This window comes from Gadus morhua, chromosome 23, assembly GCF_902167405.1.
Source record: "Gadus morhua chromosome 23, gadMor3.0, whole genome shotgun sequence".
Taxonomy (NCBI): domain Eukaryota; kingdom Metazoa; phylum Chordata; class Actinopteri; order Gadiformes; family Gadidae; genus Gadus; species Gadus morhua.
The window spans coordinates 8,554,598-8,580,987 of record NC_044070.1 but is presented as its reverse complement, the minus strand read 5'-3'; the positions used below and the strand labels follow the sequence as shown (position 1 = coordinate 8,580,987).

General features: G+C 44.2%; 2 protein-coding genes and 1 long non-coding RNA gene across 13 annotated transcripts in view; 2 read left to right on the top strand and 1 right to left on the bottom strand.

The window, feature by feature from the left end:
• Positions 1–577: 577 nt before the first annotated feature.
• Positions 578–8,469, bottom strand: acbd5a (acyl-CoA binding domain containing 5a). Of its 4 annotated transcripts, none has more exons than XM_030348413.1 (13): positions 8,328–8,469; positions 7,911–8,031; positions 7,424–7,544; positions 6,787–6,859; positions 6,352–6,469; positions 5,139–5,375; positions 4,722–4,892; positions 3,021–3,112; positions 2,557–2,785; positions 1,642–1,850; positions 1,418–1,477; positions 1,071–1,198; positions 578–959 (listed from the first exon to the last, which is right to left on the bottom strand). In XM_030348413.1, the coding sequence occupies exons 2-12, from the start codon at positions 7,999–8,001 to the stop codon at positions 1,082–1,084; spliced, it is 1,518 nt and encodes a 505-aa protein (XP_030204273.1). In that variant the 5' UTR covers positions 8,002–8,031; positions 8,328–8,469; the 3' UTR covers positions 578–959; positions 1,071–1,081. The 4 variants fall into 4 exon arrangements, with proteins under 4 accessions (XP_030204273.1, XP_030204271.1, XP_030204274.1 ...); XM_030348411.1 differs by having other exon boundaries at positions 1,086–1,198; XM_030348414.1 differs by having other exon boundaries at positions 1,071–1,195.
• Positions 8,470–8,557: 88 nt separating this feature from the next.
• The window catches only part of abi1a (abl-interactor 1a), a 39,774-nt gene continuing 21,941 nt past the window's right edge, over positions 8,558–26,390 (top strand). For all 8 annotated transcript variants that reach the window (XM_030348408.1, XM_030348404.1, XM_030348409.1 and 5 more), the window contains exons 1-2: positions 8,558–9,081; positions 17,939–18,106. In XM_030348408.1, coding sequence (XP_030204268.1) covers positions 8,965–9,081; positions 17,939–18,106 — 285 coding nt within the window. In that variant the 5' untranslated portion in view covers positions 8,558–8,964. The remainder of the gene's footprint in view (positions 9,082–17,938; positions 18,107–26,390) is intronic.
• On the top strand, positions 9,091–10,446 carry LOC115536940 (uncharacterized). The gene is made up of 2 exons (XR_003974750.1): positions 9,091–9,680; positions 10,020–10,446. It is a non-coding gene; the product is annotated as an uncharacterized LOC115536940 (long non-coding RNA).

Here is a 26,390-nt window from a genome sequence, read left to right as displayed (position 1 = left end):
AATGAGTGTACTTTTCAGAAGTACACTAAGGTACAAATTACAATACACTTACAATAAAGTACACTTTTTATAAATACACTAAATTACCACTATAAGTATTTGCAATTTAGTATACTTTTTCTAAGTACACTTATGTACAATTTAAATAAACTTAAAATAAAGTATACTTTTTAAAAGTACAAAGCAATACCGCTTTAAGTATTGCAGAATTAGTATACTTATTTTTAAGTACGTTAAAGTTGAATTTAATGACATTTATTGCGAAGTACACTTTTTAAAAGTATATGTTAAGTATACTTTAAATTAAGCACAAAAAGTAAAAGTATACTTATACTAACTTTTGTATAATTGATTTATACTTGTAATACACTAAAGTATACTACTTTTTCACCTGGGGCAGCATTATCCGGGCAACTAATGACAAACAGGTTTGACAAACAATGCGTTATACAGAATTATGAAGAATTAAAAGATGATGCCCATATTCAAACACAAATATAGAAGCACCGTGAAAAAATACTAAAGCAGTCATCGCATGGACTAGTTTGAATGATTTAAACCGTTGATTTTCTTCTTCTTGAACCATAATCCTCTCCTCTCAGGGTTTCCTTCTTTCCCAAAGAAAATAGTCTTTCTATACAAATCCTTCTTCTTGAAAACACACAATTCAGGCCTTCAGTCGCCCTCAATACATTCAATACATTCATCTATCTTCAATTCCACATTTAGTCCAGGAGACTCCCTCTTCCTCTTGCTCGCCCTTTTTCTACTCGTCTATTGTCGTTTGGTGCCATACTCCTAGTGCAAAAGCTACTGACTATGTAGTAGTGGTAGTGGGGGAGGGGGGGGGCAGCTGTTAGCTACCCAAACCAACACGGCAAAAAGGATTCTCGGGTCAAATGTGGCGGTCCGTGCCGTCACCATGGGGGTTCCGGTCCAAACCGCTTCAGTCGATTCTTCTAAAGGTGTTTAAAAACAAACAAAATGGCGGATGCCTTTACTGGTTCCAGAACTAGGGGTGATCGTCAAAACATTGTAGTAGTGTTAAATGTGGGTGTTGAAATGGAGACCTTTTAATGCGTTACCTTCTCCTCCGCTGGAGGTACAGGCGGAGGAGCCACTGCACCACGAACGGCCAGACCACCGCGAACGCCACCGTGCCGGGGGAGACGTCGAAAGGCCACCAGGACGGGGTCTGCTGGATCGACACGAGGAGGATATCATCACACACCAATAACACAGTTGTAGAACAAATTAAATGCCTGGTTCCCCCAAACATATCTGTTTTATAGATACATGTATATATGTCATTTATTCATGACCTCATTTTTTTCGAATGCTTATACTTCTGCAGGTAATGCCGGCTTAGAAGCCGGGAACATAATATGACGATGCTGATGGTGTCAATTCACTGTACCTTGCTTGACCTGTTCACTCTGGGTGACCCGAACGTAGGAGACATCGCCATCGACCTCGCCTGCAACAAGCGTGTAATAGATGAGCAAAATTAGAGATGAAGAATTTCTTAGCCTGCTAGAAGCAAGCGACACAAAGATGCAGAGCATCCAACCGTGTTGCGCTACTGACCAGTGGTGCTCCACTAACCAGTGTTGTTCCTCTAACCCGTGGTGATCCTCTAACCTGCGTTGCGCTGAGGGCCTCCAGGGTGTGCAGTCTCTGCAGGACGCTCTGCATGTCCTCCTGCAGCCGTCCCAGGGCCACCACGATCTGCTCGTTGAGGCTCCCGGCGGGGGTCCCGGCGCCCCCCCACCGCTCCCCGTCCCCCTCCTCCCCGTGCCAGCCGCCCGTCCCCAGCCTCTCCGAAGCGGAGCCCCCGGGTGGCCGGGAGCCTGGTGAAGGAACAACAATAACAGGAAGTGTGTTGACAGAGGCAGAAGTGATCCGATTGGTTGTGTCTGGATACCGCGCTAGGTCAGAGCTGCATTGACGTTTGGTTTGGCATCGCAACTCGAGGCAAAACCCCGAGCGGTGTTGCAGATATGATCGCATCCATTTCCCTCTTTGAGGGAAATGAAAGGCTTGACGTGGGTCTGTGGTGTTGATTCCCTGTGAATCCATTTAGATGACACTTAGACCACTGGCAAATGGACGACTTACTGGTTAAGTAAGTTTACTAATGTAAAGTGCGCCAGTCATTGTTGTGATATGAACCCTGAGGGGAGGTCTTACATCACCCTGAACCTATAACCACTGTCACACATAGCAGCAGTCTGCAGTGGAAAAACAGAAGACCGTAGAGTGCTGTCATTGACCAATCAGAATCGAGTATTTAACAAAGCAGAGTAATAAGGGTAAAGTAATGGACAGGTAAGGCAGTTATTATTGCCTGGTTAAGAGTGGATAGTTACTCGGTGGGTAGACATCTATCATTGATAAGGAGGAAATAGTAACCTTAAAGGTGAGAAAGTCCAGAATAGTCAGTTATTAATTCCTGGTTTAAAAGTATCTTGACGTCCAACAGGGAATAGTTACCGGGCTAGCGGGTATAAAGGGAGCCAGAAGCAGCTGTATTCCCCGGGTCAGAGCGTCTCTTACCTCTCCCTCCCCTGGCCTGGGACCTCCCTGCCGTGTCCCCGCTGCGACTCTGTCTGTGGGAGCTGCCCCCGCCGGCCTCCCCCTCCTCCCCCCCGCGCTGCACCCCCTCCCCGGGCCCGGGCAGCTCCCCCGGCGGGTGTGTGTGGGTCTCCCCCTCTGGCGTGGGGGAGAGAGAGCCCTGGCCCTCGTCTTCGTCCAGGTCCTGCGGGCTGCGGTTCCTCTCGGAGCCCTGGGGACGCAGAGAGGGGAGTGTCTCAGAGCCCGGCCAACCCTGATGGGACAGACACCTCATTCACCTGAAGCCTAACGAAGGGAGAGCAACGGGGTTCTACTGGATTGTTCTATTTTAAAACTGTCATCGGTCTATAATGTATAACTGTGCTCGTTTGTCATTCATCAGTGTACTTGTTTCCTTGTTGTATATACTGTGTGCGTGTGCGTGTGCGTGTGTGTGTGAGACTTGCCTCTTCCTGACCAAACTGGTCCACAGAGTCACAGTAGACCTCGCTGTCGGAGTCATTGGCCGGACTTAGACCGGACTGCTCCTCACTGGGGTCTGAAGCAGGGGAAGAAAGAAACACAACAAAACCATCAGGCACACGTTCACACAGTGAGGAGAAGATGGGGATTAGACATCTCCCTCTCGCTCAAGGATATTTACTCAGAGCTGGAGGACGGTAGGGATCGAACCCGGGTCCTTTCGGGTGGGAATTGACCACCCGAGCCATTGGACTATCTCGCCCCCGTTGCAATCCTCTTCCCCTTCATCTACCGAGGACTGAATCTAAAATGCTCCGTGTGATCATCAAGAGAAACAAACGGTGTGTTTTGGCCTGCCAGGTTGGTCTACCGCGGTAAACAGGGAGTTTGGACTATCTGGTTGTTCGGAGCACAAAGTGTTTCCCTAAGGAAAAAGGGGCTGAGGCTCGCCAGGGATTAAGATTAGGAGATTACCACGGTCACATGGGGAAAGAGAGAACACCTGGACAATGGAGGCCAGGGGGTAGTCTAAGGGACAACCTGTTTGGAAACCATTTTAATGCGCTTCTTAGACAAGCTGGGAGCAGGGCTATAATACCGTTGAATCAGTAGAAGTTCCCTCGCCGTTCACTTTGGACAATGTGCCCAGATTCAGTGGCTAAACATGAACCATGAACCAGCACGCCTTTTAATCATTCTAAAAGGCCGTTTCTATGTAGTGGAGTCGACTCACAAATCAGTCTCTAAAGGCTTCACTGAAATAGAGACTGAGGACATTCTCCCAGGTTTAGTGGCTAAAAATGAGTGGAAACAAATAAGAGTTTGGAAATAACCTGCCTCACTGAACCTCATCAACTTTAGTACGCCCCTTCATATGGTGACATGCAGAAGTCATGTGAGATGGTAAACACCGTCGTACCTATGCGTCTTTCTAGTCCTGGGTCAAATATATCTAAACGACGTAGCTGGAGATCCTTGATTTAACCAATCTTGATCACACACTCGATTGAACAAAATCGAAAAATGTACCGGTGCCCTGGACATCAATTTTAAATGTTTTAAAAAGCTCTCTTACTCATGTTCCAAAGTGATTCGCTATACCTCCAGTTAGCTTCCCAATGGAGGAGAATGGGGTGAAGCATCATTACTGGTCATTACATTCCGGGTCAAAGGTAAGGGCCGCCCGCAGGCCGTTGAGTGGCCATTCTTGCTGCTTTTCGTACAACTAACTTGAATCTAGATGTTCGGTAGGCGAGGAGACCTTCAATCGTCTTGCATCGCGAAAATAGTAGCGGAGTATGACAAGTGGGAAGGATAGTGTAAAAGCTAGGGTGTGTGACTCACAGCCAGAAGGATCGGGGTTCGATACCCCAGTGTCCACCGCCTAACCTGTCGGTGTCCTGGAGCAAATGACCCCTAACCCCCTCCTGCTCCTTAACGACCTGCGTCTCAATTCACCAAAGTCACATTGGATATAAAGCATCTACTAAATGTTACTTTTAGTAATAGATTAATAAACAGTGAACAGTACGATTTGACAAGAAATCAAGCTATGAAAATATGGAAATAATCAACAGAAATATCGGTACACCAGGTCTCAGAACCGACACGTTAACCATTAGAAACAATGAAAGTCAACCTCGAACACTGATCCACTGAACATCCAAAATGGCCGTGTTTCTGACCTGGGTGAGTGTGTCCATTGACGTGAGCCGCGGCCTGGGGCCCGTCATGGCCGTTCAGATTAGCCTTGGGTTGAGGTCTGTTGGTCAGGTGGGGACCACCATTAGCCATCTTTCCATTGGTCAGGTGACCCTTGCTTCTCCTCGACGGAGCATTTTTATTGGAGTTATGGTCTGTAATCAAAATTGTGAATGGTCAGCAATAATAGTCCACACTTACTTTAATCTTCATTTTCACATTGGCGCGTGAGCGAATACAAGAACTGCGCCAACCTCACTGTTGTTTAAGAGAGTGACAGATCCATCAATTTATATGAACATGGCCAACCTTAAAACAGTTCATTTTCCCTAGTGGGGCCAAAACACAACAGCAAAAAAATGAAATAGACAATAAGTTAGAAGTTGATTGGTCTTCATTACCTTTTTTGACCTCGTGTGTCTCCACCTCTTCTGCCTCCTCCTCCTCCTCATCTTCTTTGTCCTCTTCGTCATCATCCTCATCATCGTCCTCCTCCTCTTCCTCTGCAGGTTCCCCGGCCAGGAGCTCGGGTCTGGTTCTGGTGGGCCGGCCCTCCAGAGAGCCGTTCAGCTCCAGGTTCCTGATGATGCTCTTGGTGACACTCTTTGACGGTCTCGAAGACAGCATTGTCCCGAAGCCTGCGACCACAACCCCCTGGTCAGTATAGACAGCAGGCAAATACCACTGCCGGGGTCTGGGGATTAAGTCACTGTCTAGCTCCACGGGTAGAGCAAGGCATCAACACTGCTAGGGTTAGGGGTTCAATTCCCTGTCTAGCTCAACTGTTAGAGCAAGGCCTGACCACTGCCACAGTTGGGGGTTTGATTCCCTCGCTAGCTCAACTGGTAGAGCAAGGCATGACCACTGCCAGGGTTAGGGGTTAGAGTCCCTGTCTAGCTCCACTGGGAGAGCAAGGTTAATGCCTTGAGTGTTTGCACCCACTCGACTAAATTGCAAAACATATTTATTCAGACATACATACAGCTAGCGTAAAACCGTGAACACACATTCTTTGGACAACGATGGAAGCCTACATTACCCAAGTCTATTACAGTTACTACTAGGTCTATTTTATGATGGCAAGACGGACGACACAGTTGACAGCATTGCTGCATTTGGATGTGGTGGAACTCTACAAGGAACAAACAAACAGCTTCACCTCCATACCATAGACGCTCACGTTATACCCTATGATAGGCCTATGATTGGCTCAATAACTAGGTAAACAATGCGTTTGACATTGTGACTATCTATATATGGGATGAGGTCTTGCTGACATCTGAGCACACATCTGAGCACAAATACAACAGACAAACGTCTCTCATTCTCCCCTACGTTCCTACTGTACGCTGTACAGGATTCTAAGGGATGGAGGGGTCAAATACACGTCACTAAATGATAGCACCACACGGCAGTAGATCAGAGGGGGGGGGGGGGGTTCGACACCCAGCGATGTACTTGCCTTCAAGCTGCCTAGCAAACTGTGTCAAACGGGCTGAGCGTGTGATGGAAGAGGAGGATTAAAACTCAACAGACGAACACAATAAGGACGTTGAATCGACAAAAGACAAGCAGAAAACCCCCTGCGGTAGGAGGCGAGGAGGAGCGCCGTACCACTGCTCAGGTCGGATATCTGCGTTATCCTCTTCTTCTCGTCCACCAGCTCGTAGAACGGACCCATCACCTTCAGCAGCTCCTCCACCTCGTCCGTGATCGGCATTCCCTCCAGGATCTGCAGATCAATGGCGTATCAGTGATCAATCGATCAATACGTCTCCAACTGAGGCTTAGCCCATGTGTGCACTCCACATGACCAGACGACGTGCTTCGGGAGCGGGGTGTGATGAACACATTACTGTGCACCAGTAGACTTGACAAACTCTCCGTTAAAATCCAACGCACAATTCAGTATTATAAAATATCCAGGCATGTATTGTCTTCATATTTTACTTGAAATCAATTGGTTGCTTAGTAATAGTTTATTGATGTGGACATTTACTGACTGAGAAAGACACAGAAGAGGGAGAAAGAATAGCGACAGATAGTTACCAGCTTCATCTCATTCACATAGGCCGCCATTGCCTCTTCCTTTGCCAGGTCCCCAAGTGAATTCCAAGCATCCCTAAAAGGCACAAAACACAAGTTACATAACACATTTAATATGAGTTTGGACAAACACAATGCTCTTTTTCTACTTCGCTTTTAATTTATGTCAAGCAAAACTTTCAACTTCAGTTTAGAGTAAGAGTGATTTCAGTGTTTTTAGTTTAGTGAGGTTATTCAAGGTCGGAACCGTGGTGGGTCAAAGAGCCCTTGGATATGCTCAGAGGGGGTGTGCAAATAAATAAACATCCAATAATCATCAAGAACAGCTTCCAACAGTTTATATATTGTAGCATTATTTCCACTGTGTCCCACAGACACATGAAACCCCCCATGCGGCTATGTAGGTAGGAGGTTGCGTTCCCTGCGGTATCATTCACTGCCCAGGTCCAAAGATCCCCTCTCTCTCTCTCTCTCTCTCTCTCTCTCTCTCTCTCTCTCTCTCTCTCTCTCTCTCTCTCTCTCTCTCTTCTCTCTCCTCTCCCCCCCCCCCCCCCCCCCCCCCCCCCCCCCCCCCCCTCCCCAGGGTGATAAGGCAGCGCCGAGAAATAGGGAACATTGTATGATCCAAGGAACCATGTACCATTTTGCTTTCCCCACAGCATCCCAGAAGCCAGGCCGTGGGATTGTGCACGGGCCTAGCGTGGCCTGCTTGTAATAGCTGTAGAATTTGAGCATCATGTCGTTTGACGGCTGAAAAGAACCTGGGTACAAAAAAACGTATTGGATTATGTATTACACTGACTCTTGAGACATGTCAACATTCTGAGTGTGGTTTATAACAATGTGCCAGTTACTTACACTTAATATATAACATAGATATGACATGTAGACATTGATGGGTTTAATGGGGAAGGTGTTCTGTTTGCCACACAGGTGTACCAACTCTGGAAACTACTTCTGAGGTTCACCAACCTATTTGCGTCTGTGTGAGTCTATAAATGTATCATTCTTCATTCCCCAGCACACCTGTCTCTCCTCGAGTAGGAGCTACGGATACCGACTGTACGTAAACAGCACCGACATTGCTTTTCTGACGACAGTGAATACAGTATGTAGGTCGTCCTTACCATCCGGAGGTAAACTCTTGATCACTTTCACGGCTGCCTCGAAGCGCAGCAGTGTCAGTGGATTTCCAGTCTCCATGCTGACGCACTCCATGACGAAGCCAGACAATCAAAATAAAACAACCTTCGGGGTCGAGAAATAGGCAGCAGTTTAGGGGCAGGTACACGCATGCGTGATCAGTGGATTTAGCACAGCCGGATAAAGATATTGATTACAGTAATAAGACGCTAGATATGGTCGCGTCTTAAACTCTCCATGTTATGGAAAGAAAATCACAAAGCCTAGTGTTTTGAGGACAGCACCAGTAGGAGGCTGTGTCGGTGTGCTGACCCAGTTCTAATAAATTCATGTACACTAAATACAATACAGACTAATCGACGCTTCGCAGCAAAGATAGCTAGTAACATTAGGTGACTTACCATGAAGAAATCGAGACTATATATCAGCGGGGAGATCTATAACGCATACAAACAGACGCCATAAACAGCTAAGTAATGACAGGCACTGTACGCTCAGGGAGTTGTAGTTCTCGACAATCTTGACGGGAACTTTGCAACCACATTAAGAGGATAGTTCCTACACATCCCAGAATGCATTACGTGGACAGGCACTACAGGGAAGTGTAGTTAGAAAGCACGGTCAGCCAAACGGAATCGACTGGTAATTCTGACAGTATATAACACAAGTAACTTACAAATAAAAGAAAATCACGGCAAACTAAGGCAATATTGTTTATATTTGAACTTCATGTTACGTATTGATTTTAAATTTGCAAAGAAAATAGGCCGGTGGTGAGATTACTCGTCTATTTAGAAAACCGTTACAACCGGATATCTCGCTCCGTTTCACTACGTTACCCGGCATGCCCCTCGGCCCGAGTTCAAAGTGTCTCGTTGTGTGCTACTTTTCTCTCCCAGATGGGGGGTTACGCCGAGCCGAGAGCAGCTCCAATCCCACAATAGCGACTGAGTTTGTCAAGCAAGCGCTGCTGGTGGTTTTCAATCTAAAAGGGGGAGAAAGCTAGCCCGGGGAAGCTCTGCGGAGGAGAGATGTAAAATGGCAGAGCTACAAATGCTGTTAGAGGAAGAGATTCCGGCCGGTAAACGTGCGCTTGTGGAGAGTTACCAGAACCTGACCAGAGTAGCTGACTACTGCGAGAACAACTATGTCCAGGTAGGAAGACACAACACCAGGGAACACCCGAGCATGTCTCCTAGTGCTTCCCCCGCCTCCCTGTCGTCTTGAAACCCAGGAATGTGTCCGGGGACAGGATATGTATATAAAGATCCCCGGGCGTGGATGCGAAATCTGCCCGCTGCATAGAAGCGACTCAATGTCTTCAATGTCTCATATCTATAATTTCTCTGTCCCATATCTATAATGTCTCTGTCTCAGTCTCATATCTATAATGTCTCAATGTAATATCTGTAAGGTGTCGTATTCATAGTGACTCATGTCTATGAGGTCTGGTAGTACACGTTGCTGTGTGCCGCAGGAAACATCCACGCCTGCTCACCAGAGTAGTTGATCAGCTAAATCAATGATTTCTCTTGGTTAGTTTACACAGAGGGTGTGTCGTCTACTTCTGAACGGTCCGAACTTAACCCCGCTCCACACCGACATAGAGACCGGGGGTCCGGTGTTTGAGTCGGTGGTCGGTGGTTTTAAAGCTGTTCACATTGTGCTTTATTTATACACGAAAGCGAGTGCAGACTGCTCCCGTTTGGCCTCATATAATGCTGACGACTGCTGAATGTTTGAATTGAATCAAGGTAACGTTACTTATATGTGTCAGACTCAGGAGTGGGATGTAACGTTACTTGACTTACTGAGTAGTTATTGAGATGCAAATTAGACATAGTTCATATTCAGTAGTTTGGCCATGTTTTTGGTTTTGTAGTGCTTCTTATATGTGCCTGTTGATGCCAATCTGAGTTGTTCGACAACGTTGCACACAGTCTAGATATATCTATCGACAGGCTGTATATGATTGGCCGAATTAGGTTTAGGACTCTGCCATAACTACGTCTGTTTGATGGTTGGAGGTTATTTTTTCTCAACTATGTGAATAGTGCTTAACTTTTATCTGACTTTGTGGGCTTGACTAAAAGTGGAATAAAGGCAACAACCAAAACCTGTGAATTGGACTACATCCTGGAAATGAAGAGACAGTGTGACCGATATTGACGAGGAAACGGAACACAGAAGACCACAGAAGGAAAGCCCTAACAGCCGAGGAGGGTGTGCCCAACCACGATGCAGTCCCGGAGGACTCCCTATAATTTAGTTTTTAGGGGTAATTTGGTTTCTTGTCAGTATTTAGGTTTCTGATGATCCATCTCACTAATAAAAGGCCATTTAAAGAGACCCTTGTTAATTACCACAGTCAGAGAAACGGCCTTCAAAAGAGTTGAAACCTTTGAAAAACAGACTTAGCCTGTGGTCACATCCAATTGGCTGCGTTACATGTGCAGTAAAGATGGACATGTATGCCTTCTGTTGTATCATAATGTACAAATATAGCCTGCTGTGGGTTGATAAATGACTTCAGACATTGCTTTATAGGTTACTGTACAAATTTCACAAGTCTCTTCTGGATTTGTAAAATATTGGTTAGTCCAATACAATGAAACGTATGAATCCTGATTATACCATAAAGTCATATATTTAGTTGATGTGATCAAACTCCCAAAATGAACATTATAACGGGTTATGATATGTAAAATCAACCTGATGAGAACTATCACCATATTTTAGGTTTTCATTTGATATGAATGGTTATGAAACTAAATATATAAAAATACATCAAAATGCTTTATTCTTTAACGTTTATAGTTAGTTAAATAACGTTGAATGGTGTAGAGTAATATTATAGGATTGTGAGGGCCATGAAGTGTGTCATACTCTTAGTCTTTACTCACTTGGTTCAGTCTTTCCATCTTTCAGATGACACACACACACACACGCACACACACAGTGAATCATTCAAAGGGATAGGCCCACATGTCTCAGCCTGTCTTCAATTCTCTTGCTTCTACCTCTATTTTTCGTTTTCTCTCTATTGATCTCTACCTCTTGTCTCTCCCTCTCTCTCTATCTGGCATAACTGCCAGACTGTTAACAGTACAGTGGCGAATTGGTCAGCTTTATATTATTTTTTTTCAAGTTGATTGTAGTGGACTGTGTGTGTGGTAATACATAATCCACGACATTTGAAGACGGATACAGAATTGAAGGCTGTGTCATGGACTTTGGTAATATGTCTGCATACACAATGTGTGGAGTAGAGTGAGGAGCCACTATGCATTAAGCCTTTTTGCGAAGAATCTGTAGTGGTACACCGAGGTGTAAACAGAACTGGTTTAAGATATTCATCTGCCGCGCTCCTCCTTGACCCTCCCTGCCCTCCGTCGCTGAGCTCGTTGTTCTGCACCTGAGACACCTGTGACAAGTGCAGGCCCCCTGGGCCATTTCCCGAGCCTGCTGCCAGGGAGAGACACGGACCATATGCCGCGCCAACCGTCATCTTTGGGCGAACCCGGCCACCTGCTGTGTAGGCCTCAATGATGCAGAAGCAGCTCATCCCTTATCCAAATACAGGCAGAGAGGCTGAACCTAAATGAATCGTGTAGCACTGCATGGAAGGGCATGATTTGGTGCATGGCATGCAATCTCAACAGCATGCCATGTCCAGGTTTCAGTAGTTGACGTACACCTTAGTTCACTTTGACATTGGGTCTGCTGTTTACTTCTGTCTGAAGTATTCTGAAAGTGTGTGTGTGTGTCTTGGTTGATGCTTTTTTGCGATCCTGTTTTAGAGGGTTATTTGAGAAGGGGTGGGGGGGAGGACAAAAGGGTGAGGTCATTATCAAGCTGCTAACGCACAATATGTATCAAGTCAGAAATCCCTAATGGAACCTCCAAGCAACACTGTTAAAACGTTTTTCAAACGACAATAAGAGTACTAGGCCGGTGTCTTAAGTCTGCTGGAGGTGAAGCTATTTTCGATTTGGACCATTTCCTAGTAGGGTAGTTTCATGCGACACAGGTGTCTCTGCTGCACCTGTAGGGATTGTTTTGTGTACCAAGATGTTGGAGTCAAAAGGAGGAAATGGAGTGACCTGGTTACATCCAGGTCACATGACTCACGCCGTACCTAGTGTTCCCTGGGAGAGAGCCAGGGCTCCCAACGTTGATAAATGAATCACTTTTCCTAATTTTCTTAATTTTCACGCTTCCTGTATGCGTCTCGGGATTAGAGTCCCATTTTTCTTTCTTTATATATTTTTTCCTCCTTTTTTCACGAAGACCAGCGGCCTGGTTTCTCAATGCCGCAGTTCATTCATGTATTCTATCACCTGCCGTCCACCCGTGGTTGGTTTTGGTTCAATCCATAGAGTCAGCCTGAATGCTATTCGGAATATAGGACACAGAAATGTGGGGGTGCATTAACAGGACAGCTATTGGTAAACACTTTCTTTTTTTCAAGTCTTATTTTACTTCAAAGTGCTGCAAAGGTAAACTGGTCAGATTCCGCTCTGTAAATGGGTCATAGATCTAGATTCAGTTAAATTTAGCCGTTGGGCTGCCTTTTAAAGCTCCCCTCCCCCTAGTGTTCAGCTACATGCTAAGGAGGAAGAAACCATGCATTGTGTCCCGTTGACCCATTTGACATGTCAAGATACTACTTCATGCCGTTTTACACAGTTTTTTTGGATGCTAAAGGGGGGGGGGGGACGACGACATGAAAGGGAATTATTAAAATCCTAGTATTAATAATGCTGGTATTTTAATTGTCACGTCCATCTCGTGAGTGGGCCTTCCTGGTTGGGTTCTGTTGAATCAGCCGTTGGTAAGGAAGTGCTTTTGTATGCTAGCCAATATGCCAACTGTAGACAATCTTTAAATATTTCCACAGTGTATATCTCATTGTTTCTGTCACATCAGTGTAATCCAGAATTAATCTGGACTATTTTCCCAGATTACACTTATTGCTACACTCTTGACACAACACCAAGAAATTGAAGTCACAATGTGAGAAATATAGCCCATTGGAATCACCTGAACGTATATTTTAGTCGAAAGGGATTATAATAATGTTATAAACTACATCACACCCTATTGCTGATAAGCGGACAAATAAAAAATGCTGGGACGCCCTTACTGCTCTCTGATTACATTAATCTTACTATGGACACTCCCAAAACCCCTCCCACCCACAGCACACCCAGCAAGCTACGCTAGGTTGCGTCCAACAGTGGCACAGCCAGTTAGAGTAGACAGAACAATGCTCTTGAGTTTTTTTGAATTCTGAACTGAAAGTCTCCCTCCTACAATCTCGGAGGGGCTTAATATTACACCTAATGACTTTAATAATCATCCAGTTATTTTTACAAATTCAAACGCTATGAATAAAGTATATAATGATAATCTCTTTAATAGTGACATGTATAATATAGGTAGGGCATTCAAATAAATAAACCAATTGTCAGGTAAACCACCACACTGTATTGGCCTTTGATTCACTAAAACATTGCAGTGTTGCTGTGCAATTTCAATTGTAGGATGCATTCTACCGTACAGTGGTCTAGCACCAACTATAAGCTGTTTCTAGAAAAACCATACAGACACAAGAACATGCTCGGAATGGATCGATCCTGTCCTCCCGGTCTCTTGTGGATTCTCCTGCCCCCCCCCCCCCTTCCCATCCTTCCCTTTTCGTCCAATCAGTGTCAAGATGTCCAACAGCAGCTTGTAGTGGCTGCCCTTAAGTCCTGCTTATCTCAAACCATTCGATCCTTGGGTGATAACTGCTCGATAACCGACACGAAGCAAAGTGTCATGTGTGCACTATTCTGTTATTTACTGTACACTATGTGCAGGGTGCGGAATACAGGGTAACAAATACAATGTTGTCTGTAGGGTAGCCGGGTTCATGTCAATGCTCCATCAAGTCATCAAAGACAATCTCCACACTGTCCTCCTGCTACATATGGATATGATCAAAGGTCAGATCCATGTAGAAAAGGTTTCACATGGATCTCTGTCCATCCTGAGGAAAGCTGATTTAATTCGGATTGGAAACCTTTTGAATGTTTCTTTTATGGACTGGTAGTTTGCTGCCATGGGTCTTTCCATTCCTATGTGTGCATTTTGCTTGCTGACTGAAGTGTGTACAACACTTGGGGATAACGTTTGGAGATTACACATTATTTTGTCTTCTGAGCTTGTTTCCCTCCTGGACAAGTGGGATCACATACAACCACTGACAGTTGGGCTAACGGTAGCAACATGTATTGTGAGAAGATTCTGAAACCAGGTGAACCGGACCACAATGTTTCCTGCTATGACATTCGTTCTCGTTGTGCTATCCTATATCCGCCATGAATCATGGTTTGGAGTTGGGAGCATTTGTAGTTAGTTTCCAGGACTTCGCCTACTCATTCAGTTGGTGTCCTACTTGTACTCCAAGAAGCTTCTGGCTGGAGAGACCAGCTGAGATGTGGGAGGCTGTCTGGCCGTGTGTTGTCTCCTGATCTCTGAGCAGTCTCTCTCTCTCCCTCTGTCTCTGTCTCTGTCTGCCTGTATCTGGTGGAGGAGGTTCAAACCCTGTGATCCGCAACTTCTCAAGTGTCATCTCTCTAGGGGGGGTCGGATGTGTGTGGTGAGAGTTGGTTCACACTGGGCAGTTCATAGTTTTATGAATTTGCGATGCTGCACTGGTCAACCACTTTTACTTTGATAATTCTGTATACACATTTTCCCTTTACACATGCATAACTAAATCTGTGGATTTATTGTTTTTTAACCAATGACCGAGTGAGATGTTGACAACTCTTCAGCTGCTCATGTCCGCCTCCTCCCGCTCTACCTCCTCCTCTTCCTCTTTCTCCTCCTCCCCTTCCTCCAGTCATTGCTGCAGTTGAGAAATATGAGAGGAAATGCCCCAGGAGGGTTACAGTTCCTTGGGAGGAACCCGCTGAGATCCCTGGCTCTTAAGCTCCTCTGCTACACTACGACACACTTGTTTCACCTCCTGCCCGAAGAACCTACGGCTTTATTGACTTGGTTTTGCATGGGAAAAACCCACCATTGGTTTCTAATATCCGGTCCCAACTGGATCTATTACTGATCTTTTAACTGAGGCTTCAAAGTAAAAGCAGCCCTTGAGCTGGGCAGTATTGACCGGTAGTTCTGACCCTAATATCATGACCACGGATCATGTGACCGGATCTTGTTTGGTCTGAACTATTTACTGCCGGGGAGACAAATGAGTAGAAGAATTTGACCATGCGCATTGTAATGTCGGTGTATCGGGTTAGCCTGAGTCTTCAGTTACTAATAATACATTCCTCCCATCTATTTATTTTGCAGATACATGTAAACGAGTTGTTGAAAGAAAAGTGTACATTTTGAATTCCATACATGTGGAATACTCTTATAAGAAAAAAAGGAAACAGGGAATATGATGACATCACACCGTGGTGAACGTGCCATGCTGCTTATGTCTCTACCCCTGTTGGTCTGGTGGTTCTGTCTCACAAGATGTCGCCCGCCCTTATCTTACCTCACATTCCCTATATCTTCAACTTAACTACTCTTTTCTTTCTTTTCTATCTGACTGTATCTGAATTTTGACCGGTTGCCATTGTTATCTCTGTGTGGTTAATTCGGGGTTGCAGTGTTAATTAGCAATTTTGTCAGCTAACTGTTACATTATACTGTAATCAGAAAAAGCGGTTACATGCTATAGACCCTAAAGTATCTGGTATAAAGGCTGGGACGAATTTTGAATTATAAATATGTACAATCCATAACGTTAGCTCTCTGGCTCATAGCTCAGCGGACTAGAATACCTCCCGTTGCCAAGTTGTAGCTACGTTCCGTCCTATTTATGTGAAAAACGTTATATTTGGATTGTAAAACGCATGAAAATATATATGAATGATCTTAATTTATTTTCTTTGGCAAGGGACCATGGTATAAGCGGGATAATGCCCTTTGAGGTGTCAAAAACATGTTGGATCGATTGTAATTAAAGGGGACTACTTTTCGAGGGAGATGAACTCAAACAGAGTATAGGCCTACATTTAATAAGCATGCAATACGAATAATAAAAGCATAATTATTAAAGTATTTCAATTTTATTAGCATGCAAAAAGTTGAATAAATGGGATAATCATTCTTATTAAAAGGGTTTGTGCAACCAACCGCACAACAAGACATGATTGTGGCTCTTGTGGCTCTCGTCTTTCTGCAAACGCCATGCGCATAGAGCGGGGAGTGACGTAGACTGATAATCCCTCTATTGATGAAGCTTATATGTTTAAGCTAATCAATGTTTGTATTACTTTTTGTCATTGCAGATGCTTTTTTTATCCAATATATCAAACACTGAATTTAAGACGTAAGCAGCAGTTAGCGGCAACTCTGCATCTCTACCGAAGGATGCATACAGGCAGCCCGTGGACGTTTGGGTTTGGAACCCCATACCTTTCAGCTGGGACTAAAACAGCCTAGCACCTACACTACTCTGGCCTATTATCTAAACATTATCAAGAGGTCGGTGTGTCCGAGTGAGCAGTTTCTGTGTGGGTTTATTGCCTGTGGTTCTTAATGGTGGTTGCAGTATTGGCAGAATGGTTAGCTGTTTCTGGTATTGATTTTAGAGAGTGACTGTTGCAGCGTAACAGCAGTAGAAAAAAATAAATGATGCTTCAAACACCAGCATGTGTGGGTTATTTCTTTGAACATCATCCAAATCCAGATACACTCTAAAGGCTAATTCAGGTCTTATTCAATGGTTGTTAATGTTATTTAGGGGGAGATTTCCCCTAAAACAACATTAAGTGTTAATCCTTTATTCAAAAGGTGAATAATAAAAGCATTACTTTTATATTTGCTACTTTTATACAAAAGGTGAATGGAATGAGAAACTAGTTTAATTTTAAAGCTACCTCAAAACAAGCAGAAAACCCCTCAGAATGCTGTTGACAGATAACAATTTTCCCCGTACATTACTGCAGGACTTCCCAGTGATGGTGTTAGCGGAGAGAGAGTGTGGTATGTGCTGCTACACACTTTTAGCAGATGTATAGCCGGGCTACAGCCCTCTGGAGTAAAGTGTGCTTCCTGTAGTGTGTTGTTTGGTTACACATCTGCTAATCTCATTGCTACTGCAAGATTTGGCACATTGAGATGCAACCTGTGTAAAGCAGGCACTAAACAGACAAGCTGCTAACTGCCCTGCCCAGGTCACAGGAATCTAGCCAAGTGGGTTGTTTTTAGATTAGAAATGCTCTAGTGCGCACACGAACGTACACGCACACAGCTATTCACTTCACACTGTAAAACTCGAACTTCAATAATTGAGTACTACTTTTATCCCTTTCATTTGACCATCTCCAGTTTTTACATCCTTTATTTCTTCTTTACTTGGTATTTCATTCTTTCGTCCCATCTTTGTTTCGTTTTTGCTTTATTTCTGTTTTCCCTGCGTTTCACACATCACCGCCCCTTCTGCTGCCCACAGGGTAAACAAGTCAGAGGCTCACTATCATGTTGTGGGTAATGTGTGTGCAAATGTCGTTGTATCCACTATACCTGCTCAGGGTCTGGGTTCCACCTCCTGAAACCCTAAGGAAAAGAAGAGGCAGATATTCATTGTTTATTCATAAATCATAAAGTCATCTGGCATTCATTATATATGCATGATACATATTTATATTATACTGTACACCTTATACCTTTCCCTTTTTTTTTTTCTTGCATCTGCTCTCCTGTCAATGCTTCTCTGTGGGTCTCTCTCTCCTCTCTCGCTCTTTCGCTGTCTCTCTCTCCCTCCTCTCTCTCTCTGCCTCTCTACCACCTCTCGCTCTCTCTTCCACCCCTCCCTGTCTCCATCGTATTATCTCCTTCTCTCCCTCTGCTATCATCAATAGCAGTATAAATTGTCCATTTTGTCATGATAAAACTTGACCCCATGGTCAAAGCATGTGAAACCTAAAGACCTCGGTTGTCTGTCCCCCAGGCCCAGGACAAACACAAGGCCCTGGAGGAGACCAAGGCCTACACCACCCAGTCCCTGGCCAGCGTGGCCTACCAGATCAATGCCCTGGCCAACAATGTGCTGCAGCTACTGGACATCCAAGCATCGCAGCTCCGCCGCATGGAGTCCTCCATCAACCACATCTCCCAGGTCAGGGCACAATGCAGCTACGTTCACGGGATCTGTGTGTGAACCAACATGAATGTGTGTGTGTGTGTGTGTGTTTACTACAGCAGGGCAGATCGTTTAGCTAGTAGTGCATATTACAGAGGTGACTAACTAACGACCTCATCACTCTACACAGTGAAAATGCACAACCGTGTTTATTTATTTCAGTCCGTCTGTTGTAGACATCCATAAACTGTATACACACAGAGGCCGACAGATGGACACATGTATTTTTATATATATATATATATATATATATATATATATATATATAGATATAGATATAGATATATAGATATATATAGATAGATATAGATATAGATATATATAGATATATATAGATATATATAGATATCGATATCGATATAGATATATAGATAGATATATAGATATATAGATAGATATATAGATATATAGATATATATATATATATACGAACACACATTTCACACAAAACGGGATGCTTCCGATTCCAGTTCACCAAAAGAGTTTCCTGGTAATTCTGTTTGTTTTGTTGGTTTTAAACCCTGAGAATCACAAGATCCGTTGGATAATTTACTCTTGGATTGCAAGTAATGTCGATCTATGATGGAACCGATAAATATTCATACAGATTAAATTTCTGTATTTCTGTGCTGTTAAATAAAAACTTTTCCCTTGGTCGAATTGAGCCAATTTCAGAGTTTCATTAGGATCAGTAGTTTATCATAATTCATGATTTGATATGTGATGTAAAACAGGTCAAATATTTAGAAACGGCTGCAAAACGATACACCATTACACAAACAATGTTGCAGACGATTGGCTGAAAATAAGGTGGATACCGGTATTGTAGCTAAACTCGACCTGACAAGACAGCACTGCAGACCTGTACCCGTCCGTTAGGGTGTGTCTTTTACCATGAGCACCTGGCACCAAGCCCTGGCTCGAAAAAGCAGGTAAATCAAGCCTCTTATCCAATCACGGCACCAATCGCTTTGATGAAACCATGGCTCCTAAGCCATGTGACCGCTACTAGCTTAGCTCTTCATGTTAGCCGCCAGATTGTATATTGGCACAGAGCTGTAGCACCCCTATGTAGCTCCCTAAGCCACAGACACGCTAGGACATGGCGTTGCAGTGAGCAGCATTGCAGTGAGCTTTTTGTTTGTAGTACGTCAGTTTTGTTTGGTTTTCCTGACAGCTGTTTCCGAGAATACCTGGAATTCTTCAGGGCTGGGCAGAGTCATCCCAGTCACAGGAGAGAATGTAGTTCTGTTTCACGTGGGCCCTGGGTTAGCCTTTCAAAGCTTCATTGTATTACTGAAGTATGAAATATGAATAACATAAAGAAAGAAAATATTAGAACGCATTGTCAAATGATCCTTTACAACATGGATAAATACAAATAAAAACAGTCCTGTATAGCATTGGAGACAAGCCAGTGGAGGGAGGGAGAGAAGGAGTGGGAGGGAGAGCCAGCAACGCGACAGACCACAGATTTTCTTTACCAAATAATGGTCACAGAAGCCAGGCCTAGGTCACTGAGGTTTCCATGGCAACCCTGCAGGCCACCAGGGATGGGCATATACGCAGTAGGGCTAGGCGGGGTGCGGTGACTTGGCAGAGCTAACCGACAGACTAGCTTAAGGTCGGAGCGTACTGTAGTCACTGTACTTCAGCTTCCCCTGTGTTCATACTAGTAGGACTGTGTGCTCCAGTGGTTGGGCTGTGTGTGTCCCTAGGCAGAGGGCTCTGGGTTCACCGCACTTCTGCTGTCCCTACAACGCAATACTAGAGCAAGATGCTAGAACCCCTGCCTGCTAATTATATCTAACCATAAAAAAGTTGCAGCTTCTAAAATGCTAAATAGTTTTTCTGGGGCAGGATAGGGCTGTGGTTAGTATGTTCGGACTCTCTGTCCGAAAGGTTCAGGATTCGGTCCCCAATGTCCGCTGTCCATCCAAGATGCCTTATACCCTCTACCTGATCCTTAATGACATACTGCTAAAAATATACCTCTAAGTCGCTCTGGATAAGGGCCCTACTAAATGGCAGAAAACAAAGGTCTCTTCTCAGACTACAGGAGGTTCTAGACTAGAGGCTAACAGGAAGCGTTCAGTAATGCTTAGCTAAGGGCTTTCATTTCCTGGAGTGTTGGCCAACCAATCCTCCTGAGTATTTGTTTGTCATCATTGTCTAATAGAATAACTAAAAGACTAAATGGTAGTAAACAGTAATAGCATGCTTTAAACAGCCACACAGGAGGAATAATAATGATTGGGTTCCAAAAAAAGGCCATCAGAATAACAAGTAGATCATATTTATTAGGATATAATCGAATATTAATAATGGATAAGAATATAATTCGATTATTTAGTCCATAAACTCCCAACTTCCCATAACTCTGAAGCTGTAGACACCTTTTCAAATAACCCTTGATGAAACTAATTGTCTCAATAGCATACTGCTTGTTGATCTCACCTAGTACTTGGGGGAGTATGGGGAAATTAATGTTTGTTGTTGACATGTTAAGACTGGGGATGTGGTCAGTCTAGTGTTGGTGTAGTGGTTGTGCTTATATTCTCTGCATCACCTTGGCAACACGGGCGGTCGTTGATCATAGATGTATGTCTAAGAAAATCGGGTAATAAAATCGATAATATAATGGGAAGTTCACAATTGACATTGATATCTATTGTGATCATGCACTATAATAATTTAATTCATAATACACTTATGCGCCTTGCCCAGCCCCAGTGTAAGTCTTCCTCCGTCTGCCGAGGAAGCTCAACTGTGTTTCTCTGGGATGCGTGCAGTAGCCGTGACCCATCGACCTTCTGTGGAGGAGCCATGGCAACGCTCCAGCTGGGAAAGTGTGTGTGTGCGTGTGTGTGTGTGTGTGTGCGTGTGTGTGTCCCTGGTCATTTCCACAGTTTACTATTTTAGTCATTTAGCAGACAATTAAATCCAAAGGGACTTCCAGGTCATTTAGGAGCAGGTTGGAGGTTAGGGCGTATTGTTTAACGATCATCCATTGTTTTTGCCGGTGTTGATTCCAGAAGGCACCCAGCCCTGGAGTCACGATCACTTATGAGGTACCAGACATGACAATACTTTTAAGGATAAAAGTATTGTCATGTCTGGTTCTCTTCACTGTGCTAATGCTAGGCTGTGTCTACCCGACATTAGCTCATGATGTTGATTGCATGTTTTTCTTGGCTCCCTCTGCCATTGCATGTGCAACTAATCATGTCTCGCACACAAATATGGAGAGGGTGTGAGTTTATTCACTTGTGGTGTTGGGTTTCTTTTTTTGTCCAACCACTAGGCCCTTATTTCACCCTTTTAAAAAGTATTGCTATTAACAATCTTATTTTAAAATATATAGAATTTGGTCACTTCATAACATTTTATTAAAATAGACTGGAAACTATTGCCATGCATTGCCACACAGTGCTTTTGAGCAAGGCGTTCCAGCTGAAGGCGTGCCAGAATCTGTTTACAATGGAGCATTATAAATGTTTGTAACGTTGTTGTCGTTCTTTGCATGTTTACTCTGCTGTACAAAAAAAACGCATGATCATCATCATTACTAGAACATTCCTTTCTCCCTAACAACCCAAGTAATAATGTCCACTTATGACACTTTTCTTCTGCTGTCACTGATAGCCGACCAATGGCTGTACAGTGTTGTGGGGCTCCTCACGATAAGCGGTTAATATGACTCATTCCGTCTAGTGATAGAATAGCTTGAGTTTAGCCCTTTTCTGCCCTGTATCGGTTCTCTGCTGTTTAAAGCTCAGGGATTGGTTGGGATTAACTACATGCCTGCTAATGGCTGGCAGTGACTGGCTAGCCGGTCTAACCATTGTTGTCAATTGTTATTGCCCACTTTAAGGCAATATCAAGCAGAATTAAAGCTGTATCTTCCTTCAGTTATGTTGCACGTTTTTGAGTGTTTATAGGTAGAGAAGAGAAGTGGGTCCTTCCTTCCAGGTTCACTGGGCTACTGCTTGGTACCAATGCGGCCTTGAGCGACTTGCCTAACCCCTACCTCCTCCGCAACAAAATGTATCGAAAGTCCCTTTTGATAAAAGTATCTGCTAAATCACTAAATACTGAATAGAATCACCTCTTAGAATACAGAAACCTGGGGCAGCCATTATGATTATGAAATTCCTCCCTAGGGTTTCGCCTGGGTCTGTGCCTGCATGCGGCATTGCTTGATTTGCATACTACTTTGCGTGCCATGTTACGTTGCTATAAGCAAACCTTGAGGATTTTTTTCGGTCATCGTTGAGAGAGTCGTTCTTCCACAATTCTCTTCAGTTCTGATCTGATGATAGCTTCTGGATCCACCTCAATGCTCAGAGGAGGTGCGGGGGGGGATAAGGTGAAATCAGAAGTGGCGCCAGATAAGAGAAGGGCTCTCTTGACCCGCCGTCTTGGCTCAAGCTGCCGGTGTCAGGCAACAATTACCGTCCCAAGAGGAGCCTGGCGGGAAAAGGTTTCTGTTAACTGCCCAGTTTGAACAAAAAATTGGCAGATCAACTGTCCAGTTTCCATTGGCTGGCATCCCCATGTGACCTCCGAGCAGTGTCTCTTCACAGACGACAGAACCTCGGATGTGCTGACCGCCGCAGTGCGTTGAGACCCTACTGGGCAGAACAGAGAGGCTCTTGGTCTTCACCGAGGGGGCCATGTTGGCACTGACGGTTGTTGGACTGCCTCGCCAGAATGATTACGACTACAACACAGCATGTGGTGGGAGGAGTGCCGGCTGGCCCAGGAGTTTCCAGCTGAGAGATTGTGACCGCATGTTCGCTGGTTCCAAGCCCAAATCCTCATAGGGGAAAAGCGAAAATCCAGTTGAGTGTCCAAATAATTAGCTAACAATGGGTTGCAGTTGCTCATATGTCGTAATGTAAATGTCAAGTATAGACGTACACGTTGCGCATCAGGAGTATGTTGTCAATCAAAATTGTAGATTGCGAATAATATTTTTGAAATTGAAAGTCTCACTTTCACAACGATTTAGCGTGGGAGATGCCTTCTCAGGTTGACTCAACCCGTCCTGTCATGACCATGTGATTCCCGGCAGATTCAAAGATCAGATCTGGTTAACATACGCATGCTTCGTGGCCCTCGTCGTAATCCTTGCAGAACAAACGTGACCAATGCGCCTAGTACCCACACACTGCTTATCTTGGCTCCCAGCGTCCATATGACCTTGGCCTCCAACCAGAACTCCTGGAGGGCTCTCATTGGACGATAAAGGGAATTCCTGGCGTGCGAGGAGGCCAGTAGTATGAATCCGGCCAGGGAAAACAGTTTAGAGGAGATGGGTCTCTTGGACTGAGTGCATGGGAATCAGGGCTGTTGTACTGTGATCTCTCTGTGTAACATAGCAACCCTCAGTCTCTCTGCCAGAAGACTGGAACATCTGGGCTCCGTTCTATTTCTTTCTTTGCTATCTGCTTCGCTCTCTATTTCTTGTTTTCTGTCTCTCTCTTCTTCCTTTCTCCGATCCCTCTCTTTCTCCCTAAATATAAGTCTTATGGGGTTAAGCCCTGTCATTAACTATTTCACATTTGTTTACACACACACACACACACACACACACACACACACACACACACACACACACACACACACACACACACACACACACACACACACACACACACACACACACACACACACACACACACACACACACACACTATATTATGCATGTAGAAAGGTATTTTGTGATCACAAATCAAGTTATTTTTGCCATTGGCTTGTGAAACATCTGCCTTCGACCAATCATTTGTGCTTTTAATTTGATATGACCATGCACCTGAAAAGTATTTGTAAACCTGAAATACCAATGTACTTGCATCACTATTACAGAATTAGTCGAGTATTTTTCCATCGTTTATCTCACACAATCTTCAGCCCAACCTGACAACGCCTACACTACCATGTGTGCATGGGTGGGTTGCGTCTGTATGCCGGTTGCTGTGTGTGTGGTGTCACTCTGCATGTTTTTTTGGAGTGGTAAAGTTAAACCATCCGGCGTCTACATTCGATATCCAAATCGGGGGGGGCTTTTTGAAATTCTGCTTAAGACTTGTGTATCTAAGTCTGAAGGGAGAAGTAGTCAAGCAGGAATTTGAAATTCCTGGTTTACTGCCAGACATATAACTCATCCGTGCCGTGTTTCACGTTCTTCTGTAAATGTGTGACTCCCTAGCTCTTCCATCTCTCGCTGACCTCTAACCTCCTGCCCCTGACCCAAACATAGCAAAGAAGCCGGGGCCACGAAGGGTCATTGTAGTAGCAACAGAACATCAACCGCAATACATATCTATTTTCTGCTCATTGAAAGTTTATTGTTTTGGAATGAGGACACAGGAATGTTCTGACTATAGGACTGGGTGGGATTCCTCTGTGTATATTGATTGATTCTGTATTCGTAAAACAGTCACACATATGTTATGTGCTGATCTTGTTTTGAAGTGTCTAATCAGACCATTCAGGCTGGGCATCTGAAAGATGCAAGCCAATAAATTAAAAACTAACGTTCAACTACAAATTTTAAATACAATTTTTAAATTAACAACTATTCTCTCTGGTATCAGTTTGATCATCTGAATCTCAAACTCTCTAACACTGCACCATTCTGCAAGCACTCAGAATCCTGCGACTCCCACTTCCCAATTGTATTTTTTCCATTGTGGGCCAGGCGGGTCATAGTCCATAAGAGGTTCTTTAAATATTTTCTCTCCTCTCTGCTTGGTTGTCAGTCGGTGCTTGCAAGGCGGAAAGAATTCCATCGTCATGGTGACACCCGTGTTGACCCACGCCCATCCCTATATTGTAGAAGGCAGGCCGGAAACCTTGTGTGGAAGAGGTCCTATTTTATCTTGGTTCCTCCTTTCTCGAGCATGTGGTTGTGGAGGAGGATTGGGAAACGGGGGTGATGAGGACGGGGAGGAAGCAACATGCAGTTCCAGGTGTGACCTAGATCCTCCATTTGTTTTTGTCTTGGACGTGAGAAAATGTATCTGGAAATATTGTAAAACAACGATAAGTGTGTACGTGGCCAAAGAGAATAGATCTCTGTCAATTTGTATTCATGCAGCCTTTAAAAAAAAAAAAATAATAATCGGATTCATGCTAAGATAGTTTTTATCCACATTTAAAGGTTACGGAGGCGGTCAAAATGGGGGGAGATCACGCAGTAAGCCTATCCAGAAAAGAGTTTGGCTCCAGAAATACAACCTTTATACCAAAACAGATGGATCCGGGTTCCGGCTCACAGTGTTTTCTGGGAAGAGACCGGGGCGTTCAGAAGGCATACGGCTAACAGTCGTTCAGCGTGAATGTGGATATCCACTTGAAAGTATGGCTGGCACTACTAAAGCCCTGTTCCCAGGCTCAGACCAAAGCAGAGTGTCAAACTCTCTGCCAGCTGAATCGACTGAACACGCTGAACGTTTAAGAACCAGTCTGCTGAAGCTGATCCCAGCCAATCCAGCGCGACTTGACTTGAAACTGGCTGCCTGTTATGAAGTCAGTGCTCAGACAAGAGGAGAGATGAGAAGACTTGAGGCCTGTTGGTCTGGAATGGCTTTTCTCACTAAATGTCATTTCCATTTAAAGACAGGGTATTACAGAAAAAGATTTTGCCTAGTTTGGGCATGCTTCTCAGTGTGTCTGGGACGTTATTTAAGTGACGAGTAAACAATAGACTATTCAGCTAGTTTTTTCCTTGAGGAATGTTGCCGGCAGGGAAATCACGGAAGAGATGATACAGAATAGTCGTGTAGAGGTGGATGAAGGCCAGTTGTGATGTCACTTCCATCTGTTTTCATGCAGTAGAGTAGCAGATCTGCTTGTGAGGCGGGCAGGCCTACACTTCTCCTTAGTTACTTCTCCTTGCCATGCTTAATAGCCTTAAGTATTTCCAAATAATCTTTGGAATCTGTTTGTTTTGGGACAGCTCTGCTTAAATAGGTAAACATTCGAAAGCACTAAAGCCAGTTGTTTAGGAAATGGCGTTGCATATATTTTCAGCAGGAGCTTTTATCCAAAGCCTTTCAAGTGAGACTGAGAGCCTAACTTGTTGAAGTAAATTTGAAGTAAATATTACGTGCTGAACGATCACAACTTGATAGTGCTGAGTAGTGATCGACCGATATATAATCGGCCGATATTTGCGTTTTTAAGTGTATCGTATCGGCCGATTTCTTTTCTGGTATCTGACCTTTTTTTCTGCATGATTTACAGACATTTC